General features: G+C 47.9%; 2 protein-coding genes across 2 annotated transcripts; one reads left to right on the top strand and one right to left on the bottom strand.

The window, feature by feature from the left end:
* Positions 1-526: 526 nt before the first annotated feature.
* Positions 527-18,662, bottom strand: P2rx4 (purinergic receptor P2X 4). The gene is made up of 12 exons (XM_076922782.1): positions 18,427-18,662; positions 12,769-12,916; positions 9,905-9,976; positions 9,726-9,798; positions 9,117-9,213; positions 4,637-4,717; positions 4,384-4,525; positions 4,153-4,289; positions 2,239-2,332; positions 2,073-2,138; positions 1,709-1,804; positions 527-1,279 (listed from the first exon to the last, which is right to left on the bottom strand). The coding sequence occupies exons 1-12, from the start codon at positions 18,558-18,560 to the stop codon at positions 1,253-1,255; spliced, it is 1,167 nt and encodes a 388-aa protein (XP_076778897.1). The 5' UTR covers positions 18,561-18,662; the 3' UTR covers positions 527-1,252.
* Positions 17,740-24,638, top strand: LOC143437749 (uncharacterized). The gene is made up of 3 exons (XM_076922783.1): positions 17,740-18,162; positions 20,610-20,731; positions 22,846-24,638. Exon 3 carries the CDS (start codon positions 23,843-23,845, stop codon positions 24,158-24,160), a length of 318 nt encoding a protein of 105 aa, XP_076778898.1. The 5' UTR covers positions 17,740-18,162; positions 20,610-20,731; positions 22,846-23,842; the 3' UTR covers positions 24,161-24,638.
* The last annotated feature ends 1,103 nt before the right edge of the window (positions 24,639-25,741 follow it).

Genomic DNA, 25,741 nt, shown 5'->3' with positions numbered 1-25,741 from the left:
AAAACAAAACTTGCCAGAAGGATTCTGAGCTCTCCTGAACATGGCAGGCTAGCCCACTGTAGAATTTACTACAGAGGATGTCAGTCAAATACTGAGAGGAGGAAGCTCTCCAAAGCAAAGAGTCCCTTTAAAGATGGCAGAGGATGCAGTGTGGGATGTGAGTACCCTGTGGCGCTTAAACCTGCCTGAAGCAGATTAAGCAGCTACAGAGTTGGCATGGAGGTACAGCCAGAACGCCAAGGTAAACTTTGAAAGGTAAAAGAAGACATAGCCTGCTGTTGTGAAGTACAGGTTCTTCTGGTCATGGATTTATCTCAGGCAGTGGCCAAAGCAGTGGAGAGGAATTCTGTCTGCTCCTGGAGTGACCTGCACTGCAAGAAGTGCATATACATAATTGTACTATCAGGCAGATACCACAAGGACCTCCCACCCCAGCCTTGTGTGGTGGCTCCATTTGTATGTCGACAGCTTTCATAATGGAAGGAGGATCTGGCTCACACTCTGAGAGACAGCACAGACAAGGATCTTAAAAAAAAAATGTTTCTTTTAATGTTTGGTCCTAGGTCGTTTCAACACAGCCCTTATGAAAGGAAACGCTAACCCTGCCTTTGTTACGAGGACAACTGGTCATAGGGAAGCAGACTCGTGTCCCAGGCCTGCTGACAGCACCTGGGAGAACCTCCTTCCTTATAAAGTGCTTTGACAGAGCTGCTGTCCCTCAGAGGACTGGGCCTGTCCATAGGCCACAGAAGTGTCTCTGCTCTGAGACTCCTCTCAACCCAATATACTCACATTGTATAAGCAATTGTATGACCCAGCCAACAGCACCCCAGAAATCCACTGTGTGTAGTGTGCAAACGCACCCCTCCCCACAGTAAGATTAAAAGGGCATCCAGGGGGAAGAATGTCTTGAGTCTGAAGCCAGCCTGAGATGTATACAACAAAACGGTTAAAATGTAAAAATTGCAGAACTCCCTCAGGAAATGGGTGCTGTTGTGGACGTGTGTGATTCCAGCACTCCTGGAGACTGAAGCAGGAGGATCTCAAATCGGAAGCCCATCTGAGCCACAGAGCAAGACCCTCCCCCCCCCCACTCAAAAACAATACAAGATGTGCTTGGGCGGCCCTGAGTATTTGTGGAGTGGAGATTGCGTTAAACTCTGGAACTTTCTCTTGAGTGACAGATGCAGCAGCCATGTCTCCCATCTTTCTGCTTCACGGGCTGAGTGGGGTTGAAATGTAGGCTCAGGCATCACTGGTTCATCTCCCCCGAAAGACCCTGCAAAGAGGGGTAAACGAGTGACTGCCCAGCCTGTGTTGCCACCATAGACCCAACCACCTACGGCAGGCAGCAGCTTGGTGCCTTTCCTGAGGGCTTGTGGAAGGATCTTAACAACAGAGAGGTTTCAAGTTGGTTCTGGAGGGTCTCATGGTACGGTTCCAAAACCCTCGTTCTGAAGGATGAATGTAAGGACCATGTGGATGGAAATCCATTATCACGGTCAAGGTGTGACTGTGATAAACGCCAGGTTTTAAAGAGGGAATCCATCTGAATAAAGGAAATACATGCTACCACAGGGGTAACTGCTGGGGTGATCAGCTGGCAGGGGCCGGCCTTTGTAGAAGAGACTTTGCTTGGTGATCTATGGGGACAAGAGACAAAGGCAGGGTGTCCCACTGCATGCCGGCCCCGCGTCCAGGCGCCTACCTGCTCGTAGTCTTCCACATACTTATACTTCTTGTCCCGGTAGTAGTATCTCTTCTTCATGCAGTAGAGGACGATGACGTCACAGAGAACCGTCGCCTGACTCAGCACAGAATGAACCAGGATGCTTTTAGCTGTTGCTTTATAAGACCCGGTTCCTTTGAGATCTAATCAACTCTGACTCTGGATCAGACTGGACTCTGACTAAGGGCTTGGTCTCAGAGGTGGGATTTCTAGGGACTCTTTCTCTTCACCCCTAGTGGCACACAGTCTAGAGTCAAGTCTGAGGTTTAGGGGAAGGACAGTGCTCACTAAGCTGCTTACTAGAGAGAAAGGTCCAGAGGAGGAAACAGCTCCAGCTACTCACCACCCCTAGGAGCGCCAAGCCAGAGCCAATGTTGATCATGGTAGGGATGATGTCAAACTTCCCAGCCTGTAAGACGGTAGGAGAGCCAGTGTTCTGATGGTGGTGCTGACAGAGAGGAGGGCAGTGGGAGGCTCGATCTCCAAGCAGGGTCCACAAGAGGGCCTACCTTTCCAAACACAATGATGTCAAAGCGGATGCCATATGCCTTGGTGAGTGTGCGCTGCTCGTTGCCAGCGAGGTCCCTGTAGTACTTGGCAAACCTGGCGGACAAAAGGGTAGGTTGGGGAATAAGTGCAGATCTTGGGTCCCAGGTGGAGACTGTTAGTGCAGGACCTGGGTCCCTGGGCACAACTGGTCCTGGCTTAATGAGTGACTCTGGTGGCTTCACAGACCGGAAGCCAGCCTCACAGTTACTGTGAGGCATGTGGCAGAAGGGGCCAAGACCCCTCCTGGAGGAGCAGAGGGACTCCCCTGCCATCAGCATCCTCCCCCAGGATGGGAGGCCTCTTGCTCTGAATGGCCTTCCTGATACAGCTGGAACACTGGCTTCTCTCCAAGGGACCCTGCGTGCTAGCAGAGAACGTGTCAGCTAAGTGGGGATCTGCAAGACTGCATTGAAAGATGGGGACCGAGCCAGCCCAAGGGCTTACCTCAGCCCGGGAGCTTGGCTCCAGGTAGGATGCACCATGCCTCAGGGCTCCTCCCTGGCTACCATCTGCCTTTTTAGTTTCGATGGCTGGGTTGAGATACACAATTGAGATAATACAGCCACACAATTTGCCCCCCAAGCTACAGAATGCAAGTCAGGGAAGTCTGTAATTCTAGCCATCCAGAAACTAAAAGGTCATTCAGTTCTGAAATATGCAACCACTCAGTTTTAGATTCTCAACAGCTCTGGAAGAAACCTTGTCCCTGTCACTGTTCTGCCAGGCCCCAGCCTTAGTTAGCATTCTACCAGAAACTCAAGCCTGAATCCTGGGATTTATCTGGTCCACAGCTTCTATGCTATGATTCCAGGCTTGGGACCCTCAGGTGAGACTGGCGCTGACAGGGGCGAGGGGCTGGGTGTCCTGTGAGATCAGTCAACCTCTCAGCTCTAGGATTCCATACCAAGCTTGAGGTCTCCACAGTGGTTCCTATAAGAACCCTGCAGCAACAGAGACGGAACAAAACAAATCTGACTCCCAGGATGCAGTTCGAATAGCTGCCCTAGTCTCAGAAAGCCTTCTTACTATCCCCACGCAAATTTGATACCACAAGCTACCACTAGAGGGAGTCAAGGTCAACTTTTAAAACGGACCTAGCAAATGCTCCTTAATTGTACACAGGATTTGGATGCTTTTAGAAAATGGCAAAGGTGTTCGTTCCCCGAGCCTTGCGTCACATTCCCAGGTGTCCTGGATTTAATAGTCCCCCTTTTCAAGTTCATCTCTACCGGTGGCCTGTAAAGGTCACCTTATTTTGCAGATGTAATTAGTTAAAGGGAAGTGGGTCACACTAGATTAAAGTTAACCCTAAATCTAATGTTCAAGAAGAAGAGAGACTAGGCCAGGTATGGTGGTACATGCCTTTAACCCAGCACTCAGGAGGGTAAGGCAGTCCTGTTTCTGGAGTTTGAACCAGCCTGGTCTACACAGCAAGTCCCTAGCTGGCCATACAAAGAAAAGTTGGGTGTGAGGGTGCACAGCTCTAATCCCAGCACTTGGGTGATGGTGGGGGTTCGGGGTGATCCTCGGCTACATAGAGAAGATATACAGAGGGAAGAAAGCCGCATGACCACAGGGGCAGTGACACACGTACGAGCCAAGGGTTGCTAATAGTTGCCAAACGCTTGAAGGTAAGGAAGGATCAGACCATAGAGTTTACAGCAACACAACCCAACAGGCTAATGATTTCAGAACTATCAAAGAATAAGATTCTGTTGTTTCAAGCTGTTCTGCATTATTCATTACTAGGGCCCAGGGAAACGGACACAGCAGCATTTTCAGCTATCAAGTTTGAGTGGGACCCTTTCTGTTTTAGTGAGACAGGTCTCAGGATGCAGCCCACATTTGTGCAATCCCCCAGCATGTGAGTGTACCTGAAATTGTAGCCAGGAGACACATTGTGTTCCAGGTCCCGGGTGTCGAGGCGCCGGAAGGAATATCTGGGCAGGCAGAGGGAGGCAGCTCTGTCGAGGTTGCAGTCCCACTTGATCTGGATACCCATGATGCCTCCCTGTGGGAAAAGCAGGAGAGACACAGGTAGGCTTTCAGAACTCAGGCCCATGCTGGGGCTGAGAAGCTGTGAGAAAAGCTGTGCTGGCACCTACCTCAACTGCCATATCCTGGAAGCTGTGCCCTGCATCCTCCACGATTTTGCCAAGACGGAATATGGGGCAGAAGGGATCCGTCTGAGCATTATAAATGCACGACTTGAGGTAGGAGGTGGTGATGTTGGGGAGGATGTTCCTCCTGAAGTCAGGGAGGAAGCAGAGGGTCTGAGCAAGGCCAACCTTGGAGAGTCAGACGTTCTTTTTAAGAGGCTTGGGAACGAACCTGCCTTCCCCCGCTACCCCCACTTACTTGCTGAAATTAAACTTGGGGTACCAGATGTTGTTCTTTACCAAGAGGGTGAAGTTTTCTGCAGCCTTTAAAAAAGCTGGCCTGGAAAAGAATCGTAATGGTCATTACACATGCGCACTGCTGTGCGACCTTTCCGACAGCTTACAGCGCGCCACTCTCGCTAGCAGAATGGGAGCATGTGGCATTTTCTATTCTCATTTGTGTCACACTAGGTCCCCAGGCCTTCTGGATTTTTCCTCTGAAGAGGCAGAACTTCCTGCCCAAAACATTCGCTGAAAAGGATTCTGGCTGTGGCCACCATGCTTCCTTAGCATTTGCTGGTCTCCTGTTTGCCTTTATGGTGTTCACGGTTTATAGATGCTCCCTAGATCTGGTTTTAAACGGCAAACACAGAGGCGTTCACACGGCAGGGACATTCTGACCTTACTGAAAAGGAAACCATACTGCCAGAGAGTTCTAAAAGGGCCACATCAGCCTGTGGCCGACAATACAAGGTGAGTCTGTCCCCAAGGAGACTTGTTTCTTGGATGGATTTTTCTCGGTAAGAACTCACCTGACCTCTCTGTGGAAGAGGCCTCTTCTGAGGCAGACAAGAACTTTCAAGTTACAAATGGAGTCACTAATCTCAGCCCCGCATCAGCAGCAAAGCCACCAAGGGCCACTTGATGAGGGGAGCCCAGCTGGATATTTCTGATGCTAAGTGAGGGCCTGGAGCTGGTTCAAACTCAATCTCCATTCCTTATCAAGAGGGAAGGGTCACAATAGGGTTTTTCCATTTATGTCATTTTCTGTATCCTACACCTAATACCAGTTCACCCCATAAGCTTTAAAATTTTTTCTTTTTCAAAAATGAAGTGAAATTCAACTTAAAAAAAGATTAGCCGCCGGGTGGTGGTGGCGCACACCTTTAATCCCAGCACTTGGGAGGCAGAGGCAGGCGGATTTCTGAGTTCGAGGCCAGCCTGGTCTACCGAGTGAGTTCCAGGACAGCCAAGGCTATACAGAGAAACCCTGTCTCGAAAAACCAAAAACCAAAAAAAAAAAAAAAAAAAAAAAAAAAAGATTAGCCACTTTAAAATGAGTCCATTTAGTGAGATAGTATGGCTCATATCTGTTAATCCCAGCACTGGGAAGACTGAGCCAGGAGGATCACTGATTCCAAGAAAGTTCTTAGGTGAACTTGATTCTTTTACAAAGCAAAGTAATATTCCATTGTATAGGCATACCACAGTCTGTATGCGTTCAAAAAAAAACCTGAGTTGCTCTCAATTAACTCTCAAAGAAATTATATTAAAACTTGTAGTTAATATTATTGTCTGTGCAGGGTGTGTGGTGTGGATCTTACTCTTATTAAGAGATATAAATCAGGAGGTGATGACCAAGATACCCCAAGTCAGGGTTTCCTCCTTGATTTAAGGGAAGGGAGATACCTCTTTTTAGTGCTGTGTGTACATGCAGGTTTTATGTCTGTGCATACCTGGAGGTGTCTTCCTCATGAACACAGTCCTCCTCTGAGACAAGGCCTCTTATTGGCCTGGAGCTCACCAATCAGACTAGGCCAGCTGGCCAGTGACCCCTAAGGGTGCCCAAGCACACCTCCACAGTACTAGGATCAGAAGCCTGTGCCACATGCACAACCTTTTTATGTGACTTCTCAGAGTGGACCTGAAACAGTGCTGTCTGCTCTGAACACATTGTCAAACACAACTTTAGCCACATTGAGATTTCTTCTCTTTCTGGTGTTTGGATTTCTGAAGACAGGGTTTCACTGTGTAACCCTGGCTGTCCTGGAACTCACTCTGTAGACCAAGCTGGCCTCAAACTCATGGAGATCCCACCTGCCCTTGATTCCTGAGTGTTGGGGTTAGAGGTGTGCATCACCACCGCCCAGCGTGATTTCTTATTTCTTCAGACATTTTGTGTGTGTGTGTGTGTGTGTGTGTGTGTGTGTGTGTGTAACCCAGACTGGTCTTGGACTTACCACCCTCCTGCCTAAGCTTCCCGAGTGCTGGGATCACAGGCGTGCACCATCATGGCTGTTCTATACCATTCTCCTTCAAGTTTTCTGGAGACCACAGTTGCACAAAAAATTCATCATGTTTACATGCATAGAGGTCAGACAAGCATGTGCTAGCTGGTTCTCCCCATCAACTGCTGGGTTCCAGGGCTAGAATTCAGCTTAGCTGCAAGTGACCTTTTCTGCTGAGCCATCTTACTGATTGTGTGTGTGTGTGTGTGTGTGTGTAAAACAGTAACAGAAAAGCAAAACATGCATCTATGACTTTGAGAGGGAGCAGGGGTAGAGTTATACAGGAGGAGTGGATGGAGGAAGGGAGGGAAATGGTATAATTATATTTTAATTTGAAAAGCTTTTTTTTTTTTTTTTTTTTTTTTTTTTTTTTTTTTTAAGTAAAGGATCGGGTGAGAGACAGCTCAGCAGTTAAGGGCTCTTTCACCTGAGGTCAGGAGGATCACAGCTGCTTGTAATTCCAGATCTGGGTACCACAAGCACTTGATATACATACACATGTATTTTTAAAAATAGAATCTTTAAGAAATATAATTAACTCATTACTTTGCGTTTTTGAGGCAAGGCTTCTTTACATAGCCCTGGCTGTCCTGGAACTCACTACATATATCAGGCTGGCCTCAAATTCACAAGAGATCTACCTGCCTCTGGCTCCTGAGTGCTGGGATTAAAGGCATGCACCATCACAACCAGCCTCTTTAAGGAATTTTAAATGTAGAAGGAGAGTGGCATTTAGTGTATACTATCCCAATGTGTAATATGACTTGGATATATTATATGGCCAACATAAAATATTAATCAGATCTTACGCCATGTGTCTTGGTCATAGTTTTCAGAACCTACAACATGCCACATCAATAGTACACGTTACTTTAAACCCAGTATTTCAAAAAACTTCAATAGGAGCAAGTGGCCAGTAACCCCAGTTCTGAAGACCACAGTTCTCAAAGACCCTTTCCAGGACCCAAACCCAAGGATCCCTCTCCTTTTGGCATTTCCCCTGTGCCTGAGCCACAAGGTTCTCCCAAAGGGCAACACATCCAGGCTGAGCTGCCACAGCTGCCCGCTCCTCAGGTCTCACACAGGACTGAACACCACAGAAACCCAGGCTATATGCAGGCCTCTCTGTGCAGCCTCTCCCTCCACCCATGCCAAGCACAGAAGTGACTGAGAAGACAGTGTCCTGGGCCCCTTGAACCTCCTGTCCTTTGTGACCTTGTTTTTGTGATTTCCCTACCTCTTTTCCTTGGTAACCAAATTCCTAGTTTCCTTTGGAAGCTAGGCCTCCCCTGCCTCAGCCTGTCCTTTTTGGGTGGTACTGATGACAGACTAGCTCCAGAGGCAGATATGTGACCCAAGTCCAAGCTGAGCAAAGCACTCCCCACCCCCACCCCCAGCCATGCTTATGAGTGTCACAGGTGACACAGTGATGGACAGGTTCAGACTGCACAGCCAGGATGGGAGACACAAGCCCAGGGCTGCAGAGGAAGCTACCCTGAGGAAGACAGAGGCAGAGGGACCTGGCACTCCGTTATCCCCAGACCCAGCCTGGCTCAGTCTTTTCTGTTAGTTGAAACATGAAATGTGCTGGTTGAGCGGGTGTCGGGGTTGGGTGTATGTGGGCGTGGTGCTTGAGACACTCAAAGCTAGGTTATGATAGCTTATGCCAGTATTCCCAATACTTGGAAAGCCAAGGCGGGAGGTTAAGGGTTCAGGGCTGGGCTGCTGACGTGGCTCAGTGGGTAAAGCAAGTGCTGCAAGGCCACAGGATTTGAGTTCCATTCCTGGGCCAGAATGGTGGATGGAGCTAGCTGACTCACACGTAATTTTCTAAACCTCGTTATGTATGCACACACAAATGTAATTAAAAATTATCTAAAATATTCAAAGCCATCCCAGGGTACATAATGTGGCTCTTTTAATATATATATATGTATGACCGGAGGGATGGTGGTTGCACATATCTTTAATCCTAGCACTTGGAAGGCAGAGGCAGGCATAGCTCTGAATTTGAAGCCAGCCTGGTGTACAGAATGAGTTATAGGATAACCAAGGCTACACAGAGAAACCCTGTCAAAAACAAAACAAAACAAAACAAAACAAAAAAACAAAACAAGAAAGAAAGAAAAAAAAAACCAAAAAAAGCAAAACAAACAAAACAAAACAAAAAAAGACCAAAACCTGAGAACTGTTTCCTGTTGGTTATTTGCAACTTACTGTGCTCCAACTGACCGCGTTCCAGCACACATATGCCACCTGCAGCCTTATCACAAGTGACAAACCCTTGTGGTCTCCCTGCTCTGTGGTTGACAACTACTCTCTCAGAGTAGAATGGCCTCACTCATGGGACAAGAGTGAACAAAAAATTTCAGCACAAAGGCTCACCTCACCCTCTCTGTCACCTCCCTCCAGGCTGAAAACCAAGGCTAGGGAGCCTGGGGTAGGACTCACGTTGGCACGCCAGCGTCATTCTCCACTGGGCACCATGCAGCCACCTCACAGGTCTTCACAGACTCATTGAATGGAACACACCTTCCAGTCCCAATTCCTGGGAAGAAAGGACAGGGCTGGGAGCACCGGGGTCTTGTCGCCAACCTTTTACCCTTGTGTAGTACCGTAAAAGACCTTGGGGACCCTGGGCAGCCATCTTCAGTAAATTATAGGATTTAGATGGTGTCTCGAAAAGGGAAGTGGAACAAGAAGGCTGCCTCGGGGCTGGGCGCATAGCTGCCATGTGACAACAAGCCACAGAGACAGGCACCACACAGATAAAGGCTAAGAAGGCCCCTGGATCTGCTCTTACACCAGGTTCCCCTAGGTTCATGTAGCAGGGGGAGGGGGTCCTCTGCTGAAGAGCTAGAACCCAGGGCTCAGCCAAGCCTGTGCTCTACCGTTGAGTTGGATCCCAGGTGGGGGTGGGGGTGGGGGTGGGACAGATTCTTATTTCTGCAATTTCTCTATTGCAGATGTGCCACAGGAAGTGTGACGTCATCAGAAGCCACTTTCCCCTGGTCCAGCATCTGCTGAGATATCCCAGCAGCACGAGCTTCTTATTCCTACCACTGCTGTGGGTGTCCGAGGAGCCGAGAGTGCAGTTTGCGTCTGAACTACAAATGCTGGTCTTATCAGGAATCTGGAAAAGGGATGAATGCAGGCAAGTTCCACGTGGTCTGTACACACTTTACCAGGAGTAGAGGTGGGTGTGACGCCTGAGGGGCTTTTCCCTAAGAGCCACCCACCTCTGGACAGGTGCCCTGAGTCTGGTTCACAGTGATGATCATGTTGGTCATGATGAAGAGAGAGTTTTCCTCCTGTGGAGAGGAGAGAACCCTATTGAGTCACCCCAAGAAGAGGTGAGTGGGGCCATAAAGAGAGTCAGATGGGGCTGGAGTGATGGCTCAGTGGTTAAGAGCACTGACTGCTCTTCTAGCGGTCCTGAGTTCAAATCCCAGCAACCACATGGTGACTCACAACCATTGTAATAGGATCTAAATACCCACTTCTGGTTGTGTCTAAAGACAGCTACAGTGTACTCATATACATTAAATAAATAAAGAAATAAATTAAATAAATACATCTTTAAAAAAAGGTATGCAGACATATATGCAAGGCAAAATACTCATACATATAAAATCAAATAAAATATACATTAAAAATAAAGCATTTCAGTATTTAAAAACAGAAAACTAGAAGTCAAGAAGACTTTTAGGAAGAAAGGAAGGAAGAAAGAAAGAGAAAGAAAGAAAGAAAGAAAGAAAGAAAGAAAGAAAAGGAAAGTCCCTTTTTTATGTGTAAGAGGATTGGCTGAGACACCATCTCACATAGCTCAGGGTGGCCTCAAACTGTCCTTGATCTTTTGATCCTCCTGTCTCCACCTCTCAAGGGCTGGGATTACAAGTGTGCACCATTAAATCTGTCCAGAAATTCCCTTAAGAATATAAGTGAAGGGGATGGAGAGATGGCTCAGAGGTTAAGACCACTGGCTGCTTTTGCAGAGGATCCAAGTTCAGTTCCTGCCACCCACCCCAGATGGCTCACAAGCATCTGTAACTTCAGTTCCAGGGGACCTGACGCCCTCCTCTGGCCTATCTAAGCAAAACTCTCAAACATCTAAAATAATTATTTCTTACGAACACAATTTTAAAAAACTGATCTATGGTCCCTTGTTCACCCTCCATGGAGGTTTATAACCTCTGATCAAACAAGGAGTTAGAAAAGCCCCGGTCTAGCCATTCAATGGGATTAGCACTTGGCCATAAAAGTAACGAGATGCTGATACATGCTTGCTACATACACAAACCTCAAAAACATGCTAAAGAGGGTGGGGCTATAACTTGGTGGTAGAATAATAGCCTAGCAGTCACAAGGCCCTGGGTTCAATTCCCAATTCCACACATACACAGAAGAATTCTGGGCTGGAGAGATGGCTCAGTGGTTAAGAGCACTGGCTGCTCTTCCAGAGAGCCTGGGCTCAGTTCCCAGCACCTACATGGCAGCTTACAACCATCCCCAACTCGAGTTCCAGGGGATCTGATGCCATCTTCTGACTTCTGCTGGTACTACACATACGTGGTACACTGCAGGTATACACACAGGCACTTTAAAGCATGCTAAAGGCTGGGTGTGGTGGGGTACACCTTTAATCTGAGCAGGAAGCAGAGACAGAAGGATCTGTGAGTTTAAGGCCAATCTGGTTACATAGCAAGTTCTAGGTTAATGAGGGCAGCATAATGAGACTTTTAAAAACAAATAAATATTAAAATACTCTAGAGAAGAGTCTGTCAGCCAGTAACATAACAGTACCAGATGGTACTGTGGTTGCAGCTGGTTGTAAACCGCCATGGAGTTGCTGGGAACCGAACCTAGGTCCTTTGGAAGAGCAGTCCAGCTGTTTGACAGAACACAGCTGCTGGCTGGACCTCCCCATTGAGGTTCAGGAGAGGGTGGATGTCCTTCCTTGGCTGAAACAGGTACACCGATTGGGTGTGACAGTCCCAGAGTCTGTTACATTGAGGTTGGAAGTCACCACCACTCTGCTGAGATTGGTGCAAACGGAAGGACCACCCCGTTGGAACCACTTGCTCCAACTGATTTTTTAAGAACTTTTTTTCTTTTGAGACAGGGTTTCATTTTATAGCTCTGAATGGCTTGGGACTCACTAACTCACTATGTAGACCAGGCTAGCCTTGAAATTTACAGAGATCTGCTTGCCCTGGCCTTTTGAGTGCTGGGATCAAAGGCACGCATCACCATGCCTAGGCAGACCATTTTCTTTTTCTGTCTCATTAGTTCTGCCTTTGCTCTGGGCACTGCCCCTCCATTATCAACCCTTCTCCTGAGAAGGCAGGGCAATCAACACACTTGAAGAGACTAGCTCAAGTCCTTGCTTTCTCTCTCCTAGCTCCAAGCCACGTGCTCACAGCTTAATCAATTTGGCCACCAAACACACCAAGCCAGCACATCAGCATGTGGAGGGAGACTCCAGGCCAGGGTTTGGCCTAGTGGCACATAGCAGAGTCAATGTTTAACCCACAGCTTTTGGGCTAGAGATCTGGCTCAGCAGTAGAACACTTGCCCAGCATGTGTGAAGCCTCCAGCTCTAGAAAAAGAGACCAACAGTGTATAGATTAAGATGCCTCATGCAGCGATTTCTTTTTCTCTATTCCTTGTGGAATCATCTGACCATTTCCTTCTAGTTTGGGTGTGTGTTCTTTAACTGCAGGATTGTTTTGTTTTGTTTTTTTTATACCCTCTGACAAGCTTTACCTTGTGGGTGTAAGAGAGGAAAGCAAACACATAATGCAGAAGGTGGTATTTCTTGCCTCGATTCCCAAGACTAAGGACCTTTGCTTCCTTATTCTCAAGAGCTTGGAGACAGGAAGGTGTGGGAAAGACAGAGTGTTGGGTTAGAGCCAGCCACACTACAGCACTCTAGAGCTCTCAAGGGTTCTGTGGAAGAAATGACATCCCAGAGGGATCTGGCTGTCTTGCTTTCTTGGGCTAACACAACCTAGGCCTGGAAGTGGTGGACTCTGGCCACTTACTGTATGTCAACAAAACCAGCAAAGTGCTTCCTGTGTGCAGATGTCACAGCAAGACATACCTGAGCTGGAATCACATAGTCTGCCACGTCCCAGATCCGGAATCCAAGTTGAGAAGTGTTGGTCACAGCCACACCTTTGGCTTTGGTTGTCACCGAGCTGACCACGGAGTCCGTTTCCTGGTAGCCCTTTTCCCACACGAACACCCATCTGAGGAAGAGAGGTCATAGAACAGTAAATTTGAACTGACACTGGGGAGTCTGACAGCTGCAGGGCTGAAGTGTGACTATGTGACTGGGAGAAGCTGCCCAACTCCTATGTTCCACTGCTGTAAATGGACACAGTAGCCCCACTGGTTATTCTGTGAGAAACAAGTGCCATGGTCGGCTAGCACAGTCGTGAGCATCCAGGAGATGCGCTGCCAATATTCCTGGATGTCTCTAAACACTATTATTAATGGGTATCTCCAATAGTTTCTCTTATAACAAGTTTCAACTTGATTTACAGGCAGTGGGTCATTTAATCCTGACAATTTTTTGAGACACATAGTGTTACTGTTACGTTCCTAAGGTCACATAACTAGCAGGTGGCAGAGTAAGGGATTTGAACCCAAGCCAGAAAAACCTCTGAAGCTGCTATTGTCTCTGAATAAGAGAATCTTATCTTTTGGGCAACTAACTATGGTTGTTTAAGACAGGCTTTTGCTATGTAGCACTGGCTGGTCTGGTGCAGGCTATGAGGCTCAGGCTAGGCTCAAATTCCCAGGTAACAATCCTTCCACCTCAGACTCCCAAGTGCTGCTGGGATGTCAGGAGTGAGTCACGCTACCCAGCTGCTGGTTGGTCTGTATGATGGTGTGTGGGTATTTGTGTGTAGGTGTGTGCTCACATGTCAAAGTCAGAGGACAACTTTCAGGAGTTGATTTTTCTCTCGCGCAGATTCTGGGGACCAGAATCCAAGATGTTGGGCTTGCATTGCAATCACTTTGGTCTTTTGAGACAGGGTTTCTCTGTGTAGCCCTGGCTGTCCTGGAACTCATTCTGTAGACCAGGCTGGCCTCGCACTCACAGAGATTTGCTTGCCTCTGCTTCCCAAGTGTTGGGACTAAAGGTGTGCACTTCTACATCAGATTAGCAAACACTTTTTCTTTTTTTCTTTTTTTTTTTTTGTTTTTGTTTTTGTTTTTCGAGACAGGGTTTCTCTGTGTGGTCCTGGCTGTCCTGGAACTCACTCTGTAGACCAGGCTGGTCTCGAACTCAGAAATCCACCTGCCTCTGCCTCCCAAGTGCTGGGATTAAAGGCGTGCGCCACCACCGCCCGGCTAGCAAACACTTTTTCATACACAGTCTTGCTATGTAGACCATGATGGCATTCACTATAGCCCAGGCTGGCCTTGAAATTAAGATGACCCCCTGCCCCAGTCTCCCAAGCATTAGAATCCCAGACATGCATCATGTTCTGCTCTGGGAAATTGTGTTTGTGAGTGTTTGCATGTGTAGATCAGAGAGCCGCCTTGGGTGTTCTTCCTCTGAAGACATCTACTTGGGTTTTGTTTTGATATGGGGGTGGGGGTGGGGTGTCTCATCATGTAGCTCTGGATAGCCTGAAATTTCCTATGTAGATCAGACTGGTCTTGAACTCCCTGAAATCCACCTGCTTCTGCCTGAGGGCTGGGATTAAGGACATGTACCACCCCTATGGCTGGTTTCCACCTTATTTTTCTGAGACAGGATCTTACTGGGGCTGGATGATTAGGGTAGCCATCGAGTCCCAGGGACCTTGTCTGCCTCTCCAGGGCTGGGATTACAGGTGTGTGATTCAGCACCTCATTCTGGGGCTCAAATTCTGGTCCTCCAGCTTGTGCGCTGAGCACTTCACTATCTGAGCTCTCCCCTCAGGGAAGAGCCCTGAGGGAGAAACTTGTTTTATCAGCCCCTCAGGGAAACTTTTTACACGTCCTGTCTTCCTTTTTCCTAGGAATTCCAGTCATGTCCTGCTCCTTCCTTCTGAAGGAGTTATTCAGGTTGAGTAACTACAAACCTGAGTCTGAGAGCCAGGGTCACTGGGTCACTTAACCGCTCTGTGCCTCAGCGTGTCCTGCCTTTACACTGAGAAGGGTAACAGAACTTCACAGGATCGCAGCTGATAAGTTGATAAGGCAGGAGCAATGTCTTAAGTAGCAGAGCAATCTGACACTGCTAAGAGCTGATGTCACATTGCTACAGAACACCAGTCTATGTTGTTTCAGATACACGCTCGAAAGACTTCAGAAGTAGGAGTTTTGGTTACCTTTTTTATTTCTATTCATTCATTCATTTCTTTCTTTCTTTTCTTTCTTTCTTAAAGATAAAGTTCCTCTTTGTAGCTCTGGCTGTCTTGGAACCTACTCTGTAGACCAGGCTGGCCTCCAACTCAGAGATCCACCTGCCTCTGCCTCCTGAGTGCTGGGGTGAAAGGCATGCACCACCACTGCCTGGCTCTTGGGTTACTTTCTCCTGGGTTTGTTTGATATAAGCCATCCCGATCCTCTGCCCATCCTAAAGATGGTTTCTCTCCCACCAAGCCCTCTTCTGCAGGCCACTAATGCTTCCCTGTAATCCTCTCTGATGGAGAGGTGAGGGCAGAAAGACTGGGTTTTATGACCCAGTTGCTAAATCAGGCATGAGAGATGACACCACCATCACAGGCATACTTATTTCTTCGTCACGTGAATAAGATCACTGGGAATTCTGAGGAAAGACTTGCTTCCTGCAGAAAAGAGACTACACTTTCACCAAGATTAACAAAGCCATCAAGTTAACAAAGAAAAGCCAGGGAGTGGTGAGTCGTGCATGTAAACCCAGCACTCAGAGGAGACTAAGGCATACAAATCGCTTGCAGATTCCTTTGGCCAGCCTGGACTGTTTACTGAATACAGGGTTACCTGGGCTACATTTTGGGCTCTGTCTCAAAACAACAAAAGCTAAAAGCTTAAGCACCAATTCCTGAGTTTAGACCATCAGTCAATGTCAATCGCAGTAGCAGGGGTGAAAGCCAAGCTCTATTGTTTTAGAGATGAGGAGACAGACAATACGATGTAAGGAGACCCCTTAACTGTGCTGCCCAATAGAAATAGAATACAGGAGGGTAGGGTGCGTAGTTCTGTGGTAAGAGTCCATGACTGGAGATACAGTGTAAGCTAGGTGTGCTGGTGAATGCTTTTCATCTGAGCACCTGGGAGGCAGAGTGCTATGAGTTCTAGACCAGCCTAGGTTACGTATCATGTTACTGACCAGATAATTAAGATCTTGTCTTTAAAGAAAAAAAGGAACAGGAAAAAATAATGGCATATTTTTAGGTGGTCCAATATAGAATTTGGGGGAGGGGGGCGGATGGGACAGGATTTCTCTGTGTATCCTTGACTGTCCCAAAACTCACTCTGTAGAACGGGCTAGTCTCAAATTCAGAGATCCACCTGCTTCTGTCTCCCCAAGCACTGGGATTAAAGTCTTGCGCCACTGTCACCCTGAGACATCATCAAAGTTCCTGAGACTGGAACTGGACTTGGTAGTGTACACCTGTAATCCCCACACTTGGGAGGTAGAGACAGGATTGGGCGGGTGTCCAGTATTGTCATCCTTGGTTACAGCCTGGGCTACATGAACCTGTCCAACCCAGGTCCCATGAGTTGAGTCTCCTCCTCAAATAAAAGCTGGTGAGATGGTGTCAGCGGGTAAAATCGATCACTGTGCATGACTAAGGACCTGAGTTCCATCCCCACAATCCACAATGGAAGGAGAGAACTACTCCTAAAAGTTGTCCTCTGGCCTCAGGTGCTGTAGCATGTCCCTGCACTTGTACACAGATACATAAGCAAAAATAAAATCAACATTTAAACAAATAATAGCAGCCGGGCGGTGGTGGCGAACTCCTTTAATCCCAGCACTTGGGAGGCAGAGGCAGGTGGATTTCTGAGTTCGAGGCCAGCCTGGTCTACAGAGTGAGTTCCAGGATAGCCAGGACTACATGGAGAAACCCTGTCTTGAAAAAAACCAAATAGCACAAAACTTGTCTGGTATGCAAAAGGCCTTTGGTACTTCAGGGGAAAAGTACTGATAGGACATTTTACTTTTTTGGTGTACTATATCAAAAATATCTTCAAAAGCATGTGTGTGTGTGTCTGTGTGTGTGTGTTTGTGGCTTTTGTTTGTTTGTTTGTTTGTTTAGCTTGAGTGCATTTAATTCAGTGGCAGCACAGAACTACTCCCCCCAGAGACTTATCAAGTCCAAGCTTAGATACTGGCCAGGCTGGGTTTTTTTCAGGTACCGGCGACTGAACCCAAGCATCATGTTAAAGACACACTTTATCTACATAGGACTTTTTTTTTTTTTTTTTTTTTTTTGGAGCCGTTTTCATGTAGCCCAGGTTAGCTTAAATTCAACATCCTCCTGTCTCAGCCCCATAAATACTGGGATTGCAGACATATTGATTACTGCCACAGCTGTCCAGCAAGTTCTATCTAGTGTCTACTGATTCCATTTGCTGGAACCTGCAACACTTGTGAGGGAAACCTGCACTCTTGCAAAGGCATTTAGGCAGTTTGAACGGATTCCAGACCTCACACCAAAGCCGGAGACCTGTTGGTTTATTATTTATTTGAGACACTATATCATTCTGGTTGTCCCGAAACTATGTTGACCAGGCTGGCTTTGAACTCACAGATAGCCACCTGCCTCTCCCTCCCCAGTGCTAGGATTAAAGGCTGTGTCTTAGGAGGCATTTTTAACCACTGGGCCATCTCTCCAGCCACCTGTGTACCTATTTCATGTACCTAAGGCCACACAAAACTTTCTCAGATGAGTGTGGTCAGGCACAGAGGTTTGCCAAGTCCTGCTTTACAGCCCTGTGTCAGCCTGTGAACTGGCAATCTGTGTTTTCTGTGGATTCAAATGTGTAGTTTGGGGATCCGTGCTTTAGGTCCTTTAGAAAGAATAAGAAAACGGATCCACCTGTCACACCAGCAGCTGTTGACACTTGAATACCTTGAAATTGGGCCCAGGAGGCAAGGTAACGTTCACCATCTCTCCTGGGGGAGGGGGAGAGATTACATTCTTACAGGTGCATCCAATTAAAATTAAACATTTAATAATGCCTAGTGATGGGAGGGTATACATAAACAGTGACTGGGGAGAGCCGAGTTTAGAATCAAAATCAAGCGAGTACTCATATTCCCAACGAATCCAAGAAAGGAAGTGACCTTAGGGCATTTTTGGGAAGTGTGACAACTCAAGGGTTCTGGGTTGTCAGAAGCTTCTTAAAGGAACGGAAACCACAGAGCCAGAAAGTACCAAATGAAAGTTACAAGCCTTGCTTTCCGTCGAGTTTGAAACGGAGAGAAGACTGTGACCTTTAGAGTCAAGCCCTTCCTGCCCAGCCCCTCCACCAAGCCAAGGAGCATCGTGGAGCAATTCGGAAGGTAAGGATGCAAGAAGGATGGGGTGACAGTTTAGCTAAGACCAGGCTTAGCTCTCTGGACGTCCAGTTGTCCCCAGTGTCCCGTTCAAGCCGGTTCCAGGTGGCTAGAGCCTGGCGAGGGCTTGTCGCCGCCCCTAGAACTCGGGGAGGAGGGGCTTGGCCGGCTCAGCGGGTGCCCCAGGCCCAGTGGGCGAGCAATGGGGGCGCTGCCGCGTCCCGGCAGTCTGGGTTCCCCCGGCCGCGGCCCCTTCCCAGGCCCGCTCACCCGATGACGTAAGCCAGGATGAGCAGCTGCACCATGCGATTCATGAGCCCCACTTTACGGCTGCGGATGAGCACGATGCGCGGCGTGTCGTACTCGAACAGGAAGGCCCCGAGCACGGAGCAGCAGCCTGCCATGGCTCCGCTGCCGGCTCCGCGCCGTGGTCACCGCGGGTCCCCTCGCCACCGCCGGGTCCCGGCCGCAGCCCCGCCCAGCAGCTCGGGCAGGCTGGCGGCGACGCCCGGAAATAGGCGGCGCGCGGCCTAGGGAGCGCGTCTCCTCCCCCTCAGCCACCCCAGGGTGACGCCCGGACCCGTGACCCCCTCAAGGGGCGAGTCTGAAAAGCAAGAGTGGCTTAGCCTTAAGGGACGAATTACCTCTAGAGCAGGAAGCAAGGTCAGCTGTGACAAGGGTAATGACACCAAAGGACAGCTCAGCGGTTCGGATACAGGATAATGAGCCTTGCCCCAAGGGAACTTGAGTAAAAGTTAGATTCTAGGAGAACCTCAGTGCTGAAGAGAAAAGTCATCCCTGACTGAGGGAGCCAAACTTGACCCGGATGTAATGGGGGGAGCTCTGATGTGCTACTTTCTGAATCTATAGGGGTGGGCAGGTGTAAACATCTGGTGTCCTGGGATGTCTGTAGTAGTCAGCCACAAATGCCACCATATACCCCTCCTAGAACTAAAATCAGGCCATGTCCCTGCCCCAAGTCAGATAACTGTCTTAGTGGCATCTGAGAGGAGGAAACAGCCAGATCCTGGTAGGGATCCATGTAGTTATCTTGCTATTGAGAATGTCTTAGCTCAAGCTTAGAACTGGAAAAAGTCAAGCCAGTGGGGAGACACCATTGTTACATGTCACATATATCCATTCCCTTCACCTGTGTTTTTATAGGTGTTTTATATTTAGTGTAGCAGATACATCCAAAAGTGTTATTCCAGGTGTTAGCTTTAGCTTTTGGTCACAGTGACAAAAACCTGAGAGGAAACAGAGAGGAAGATGTATCTGGGCTCAAGGTTTTAGAGGCTTCTATCAAAGTCACTTGGGTCTACTGATCTGAGAGTGCATGGTGGCGTAGACCTTGCAGAAAAGGCGTGGGGACAAGATGTGTCTTTCCACCAGTAGCTCCCAGTGAAGTCGCTATTCCAATTGGCTTCACCGCCTTTGTACCCCTCCCAGTGTTATGATTCTCCCTATGTTATCACTCCCAATGTTATAGTCTCTCAGCATCCAGTCCCCTCTCAGTGTTATATCCCCTGTGTGGAAAGAAGCCTCTAACACATGAAGGTTTTGGGAGAACTCTTCATACACAGATCATAGCGCCGTGTCACCAGAGACTTGTCATTCGATTTGAATGATCCTAAGTTTTAATCTATGGCCTATTCTAAAAACATGTCAGTCTGGATCAGTGGCACATCCCAGTAGTCCAAAGGCAGAGCTGGGAGGATTGGCACAAGTTCAAAACCAGCCTGGTCTATGTACCTAGTTCTCCCTATAGAGTGAGACCCTGTTTCCCTCTACAGCCAGTGAATACGGATAGATGCTGCCAAATTTGACAACCCAAGTTCAATCCCTAGAACCCACATGGTTGTCTTCCAGCCTCCTCCTGTGCCACGGCGTGTGCATGCCCGCTCCTAAATACAGTGTTTAAGAAAATTCTGAGACACAAGAATAAATATAAGCCATGGGACATTTCCTTAACATCTCTTGTCTACTCTCTGTGTCTTACTGGATAATCATTCTGAGTTCCTCATTCGCAGGACAAAGGCTCTGGAGTTACATCTCCGGCCCTGACTGCTACTTATTTTGTGATACCTATTTGGTCTTTTAAAAAGTCGTGTATCCATTTTTAGAGGATTTATTTATAATTATGGGTCCTTGTATGCATGTGAGGTATGTCACACGCGTGTGCAGGAGGACACTGGCTCCCGTGGAACTGGAGTTGTAGGGAGCTGGGGGCTACCTGATGTGTAATTTTGTAAGTCCTAGGTTTTTTTCCCTCTATCCCAGCTAGCTCTCAAATAAATGAGACAGAAATTATTAGACTTATCTAATAGGCTTTACAGCATAATATCTAAGCAGTTCTTAATCTGTTCTAATTCTCTAAGATTATCTGGCTGTCTCCCAGCCAAAACCCCCTAGATCCTTGCAGTTTGATATTGGTCTGCCTCTCTCTGCTCCAGGTTGTTCTCATGGTATCTCCTGGACCCACTCTACCTGGTGAATACGTCCTTCCTTCCTCACTCACCCTCCAGCCTCCCGCCCCCACTGGCAGAAGTCCCACCCTATTCTCTCCTCTACTCAGGTATTCAGCTTTTATTGACAAATAAGAGAATAAATGAGGAGCAATGCTTGCACAAATTTGAGACAGGAGGGTCTTAGAATAAGCATTACAGTGCCACGTCCGGATTGCAACAGAAATAAGAGCAGAGGGGTCAGCATTTGAATATTACAAGGATAACCTTTACACAGTAAACGAAAACATTATGCCTACAGATATGGGTGCTAGGAACCAAACTTGGATTCCCTGGAAGGGCAGTACGCTCCTCGCCACCTCTCCAGCCCTTTATTGGGAGGGCTTTGTGCATGCTCATACAGAGGCTAGAAAATACATCGGATCCCTTTGAGCTGGAGTGTGGTTGTGGGTCACCTGACCTGCGGGTCACCTGACCTGAGTGCTTGAACTGTTCTTTGGTCCTCTGTAGGAATAGCATGTCATCTTAACCACAGAGCCATTTCTTCAGCCCCCACATCTTTAATCGTGTTCAGTTGCTTTCTCTGTCATGTGCTTGGCTGAGTGGGATGGGTATTGAGCAATTTGGGGATTCTTAGGAAGTGTTTTTCGTAAGGGCGCCAGGACAATCCGAGGAGGAAAGAGTAGGCTTCAGCAGACGACTCTGGAGCCAGAGTACAGACACTGGAAAAAGACTGAAGATGAATACCCACTCCCATCTTATATAAAATCAAATCTGTCTAACGACTACAGGAGGCACACATATCTGAGCTCAAGTTACAAACCTCTTCAATAAAGACCTAGGTGCAGAACTTTGAACCTTGTATTACGAAGTGATTCTTTTCCCTTTTTAAAAAACAAAACAGAAACACAGAAAACAAACAGAAAGGAAGAAAAGTACCTGTACTTTGTCACGATTTACAGTTCTGTCCTTAGAGGCAGGTCAGTATAAAGATCCCATAAAACAGAGGAAGCACACATCTCATAAAAGCTCAGAGCCTGGAATATTTCAAGCACTGTTACTAAAAAGGGTAACACAATATAAAAACAGGCAAAAGAAAATTGAATAAGCTTTTTCCTGTCCAGGTATATGCCTGTAGTCTCAGCACTTGGAAGGTGGAGGCAGAAGGACCAGAAGTTCAGGATCATCTTTGGCTACATGACAAGTAGCCAGGGTTACATGAGGCCTTATCTCAAACCAAAATAGGGGGGAGTACATTTTTTAAAAAAATATTTAAATGGCTGCCTCTTTTAAGGACAGAACTGTAAATCGTGACAAAGTACAGGTATTTTTCTTCCTTTCTGTTTGTTTTCTGTAAGGAGTCTGAAAGGTACACAGTGTCATTAGAGACACAAAAAATGTAAACGGTCACATTGAGATACCATTTTATCTACAGTAGCAAGGCTTTATACAAAAGATAGACTTTCAGGCAGTAGAGTTGGGTCAGCAGGTAAGAGCGTTGACTGGTTTGATTCTCTGTACCACACGAAGGCTCATGACCACCTATGACTCTAATCTCATTGAATCTGACATCATCTTCCGACCCCAGTGAGTACCAGGCATACCCGTGGTACCCATACGTACATGCAGGCAAAACATAATACTTTTTTTTTTTTTTAAAGATAGACTGTAACTCCAGTCCCGGGGGGGGGGTGTTCTTTCCATGGGCACTAGGCAGGCACTTGGTGTGTAGACAGATCATGCAAACACAATGCCCATACCCAACAAATAAATGACTTTTTAAAAATGAGTTACTCACCTTTAGTCCCAGCACTTGGGAGGCAGACACAGGTGGATTTCTGAGTTCGAGGCTAGCCTGGTCTACAGAGTGAGTTTCAGGACAGCCAGGGCTACACAGAGAAAACCTGTCTCAAAAAACAAAAACAAACAAACAAACAAAAACAAAAAAAGGATGACTGGAAGTGTGATTTCATGGTTAAATACTAAATTACCACATGGCCTACTAAATCCAGTCCTGAGTATGTATTTCAGGGATATTTTGTTGTTTTGAAATGGGATCTCACACTGTAGCCCGCACTAGCCTAGGATTTGCAGTATTCTTCCTCCTGGAGCCTCCTGAGCACTGGGATTACAGACGCCACATCCTGTGCTACAGAGAATAAAAAAAGAGATTATTTCCATGAAACCTCATGGGAATGTTTATAACAGCACTTGTAACAACCAGGAAGAAGATAACCTAACCGTCTCCCATGAAATGAATGGAGAAGCTTCTGCTAGGACCCGCTCTTCCTGCCAACACCACGGGATTCCTTCTGCTCTGCATCCAACCTGTCCACCCAGCCAGGTCTCTCACATCTGTCCCCAGGGTCTAGCCCTGGAAATGGATAGAACTATGAAAGATCATACCAAGGGGCACTGAAGAGATGGCTCAGAGGTTAAGAGCACTGACTGCTCTTCCAGAGGTCCTGAGTTCCGTTCCCAGCAACCACATGGTGGCTCACAACCATCTGTAATGGGATCGATGCCCTCTTCTGGTGTGTGTGAAGACAGTGATTTTGTACTCACATACAAAAAAATTTTTTAAAAAGAAATATTGTGCCCAGTGAGGTAGCTCAGTCCCAGAAAGATTCACGTCACAGGTTCTCTCTCGTCAGAGGCTTCTAGTTCCAACTCTGCAGATGTGAATGTGGTCCCCTATCAAGGACCCTTTGCAATGGATGGAGATCGTTACAGAAAATGACAACCAATCAAAACGCAGAGCTGGAAAACAAAAGGTAATGGATACAGCTACAAAACAATTTCCGCACCTAAGGCTCGGGGAGCATCGTGGAAGAGGCGGCAGAGAGGTGGTTCAGAGCCAGAGCGTCAGGGACGTCAGAAGCTACACACCCTATGACTGCATAAACATGGCTGGAAAACAGACTGCCAGAGTGGACAGGGGAAAGACCATGGGCCCCCAACCCTATACGAAGAACTACAGGCAACTAAGGAATGCCGAGAGTGGGAGAAATTATCTTCCCCAGGTGCACAGCAATCGCCTATACAATAACAAGTGATTAGCCCTGAAAACATACACATGAGTAACAGGATAGAAACCGATCGGGTTATAATTAGGAATATATATTTATATTTATATCTATCTACAGATAGATATACATGTATGCATGTAAGAATGAGAACAGAGGCATGAGTTTGAAAGAGATCGAGGAAGAGTGCATGGGATGATGATGATGACGGTGGTGATGATGGTGGTGATGATGATGATGACAGTGATGATCATGATGGTGGTGGTGATGATGGTGATGATGATGATGGTGGTGGTGATGATAGTGATGATGGTGATGACAGTGATGATCATGATGATGGTGGTGGTGATGATGATGGTGGTGGAGATGGTGGTGGTGGTGGTGATGATGATGGTGGTGGAGATGGTGGTGGTGGTGGTGATGATGATGGTGGTGGTGATGATGGTGGTGATGATGGTGATGACAGTGATGATGATGGTGGAGATGGTGATGGTGCTGCTGCTGAATATATAAAGTGGAGCATATCCAGCCAAGCATGGTGGCACACTCCTTTAACCCCAGCACTCAGGAGGATCTCTAGGAGTTTGAGGCCAGCCTGGTCTACACAGTGAGTTCCAGGTTAGCCAGGTCTACATAGTGAGACTCGGTCTGGAAAAAAACTAAGTTGCATACCCCATACATGTATTAGAATAATACTCAGATACAAAAGGAAACGAAACTGCTGAGTAGAAAGTTTCCCTTTGGAGAGAGGAAACTATTCTGGACGTGAGCCAGTGATGGGAGCCTGTGATGGGAGCCTGTGATGGGAGCCGGTGATGGGAGCCTGTGATGGGAGCCAGTGATGGGAGCCTGTGATGGGAGCCAGTGATGGGAGCCTGTGATGGGAGCCAGTGATGGGAGCCAGTGATGGGAGCCTGTGATGGGAGCCAGTGATGGGAGCCTGTGATGGGAGCCAGTGATGGGAGCCTGTGATGGGAGCCAGTGATGGGAGTCAGTGATGGGAGCCTGTGATGGGAGCCAGTGATGGGAGCCTGTGATGGGAGCCAGTGATGGGAGCCAGTGATGGGAGCCAGTGATGGGAGCCAGTGATGGGAGCCAGTGATGGGAGTCAGTGATGGGAGCCTGTGATGGGAGCCTGTGATGGGAGCCAGTGATGGGAGCCTGTGATGGGAGCCAGTGATGGGAGCCTGTGATGGGAGCCAGTGATGGGAGTCAGTGATGGGAGCCTGTGATGGGAGCCAGTGATGGGAGTCAGTGATGGGAGCCAGTGATGGGAGCCTGTGATGGGAGCCAGTGATGGGAGTCAGTGATGGGAGCCAGTGATGGGAGCCAGTGATGGGAGTCAGTGATGGGAGCCTGTGATGGGAGCCTGTGATGGGAGCCAGTGATGGGAGCCAGTGATGGGAGCCAGTGATGGGAGCCTGTGATGGGAGCCAGTGATGGGAGCCAGTGATGGGAGTCAGTGATGGGAGCCTGTGATGGGAGCCTGTGATGGGAGCCAGTGATGGGAGCCAGTGATGGGAGCCAGTGATGGGAGTCAGTGATGGGAGCCAGTGATGGGAGTCAGTGATGGGAGCCTGTGATGGGAGCCAGTGATGGGAGCCTGTGATGGGAGCCAGTGATGGGAGTCAGTGATGGGAGCCTGTGATGGGAGCCAGTGATGGGAGTCAGTGATGGGAGCCTGTGATGGGAGCCAGTGATGGGAGCCAGTGATGGGAGCCTGTGATGGGAGCCTGTGATGGGAGCCAGTGATGGGAGTCAGTGATGGGAGCCTGTGATGGGAGCCAGTGATGGGAGCCAGTGATGGGAGCCTGTGATGGGAGCCAGTGATGGGAGCCTGTGATGGGAGCCTGTGATGGGAGCCTGTGATGGGAGCCTGTGATGGGAGCATCTGACGACGCTAAAAGCTGCCAAGTTGTACGTTGACTGGGTGTGATAGTGCAGGCCTGCAACACCAGCTCTTGGGAGGCTGGTGTGTGTGTGTGTGTGTGTGTGTGTGTGTGTGTGTGTGTGTGTGTACATGCTATGTTTGTGTTTATGGCAGTACATGTATTTGTAGAAGCCAGAGATCAATTTGAGGAGCTGTTCACTTTG

The sequence above is a fragment of the Arvicanthis niloticus genome, chromosome 24 (genome assembly GCF_011762505.2).
Source record: "Arvicanthis niloticus isolate mArvNil1 chromosome 24, mArvNil1.pat.X, whole genome shotgun sequence".
Taxonomy (NCBI): domain Eukaryota; kingdom Metazoa; phylum Chordata; class Mammalia; order Rodentia; family Muridae; genus Arvicanthis; species Arvicanthis niloticus.
The sequence above is the reverse complement of the archived record's forward strand: the minus strand, read 5'-3'. Positions and strand labels throughout refer to the sequence as shown.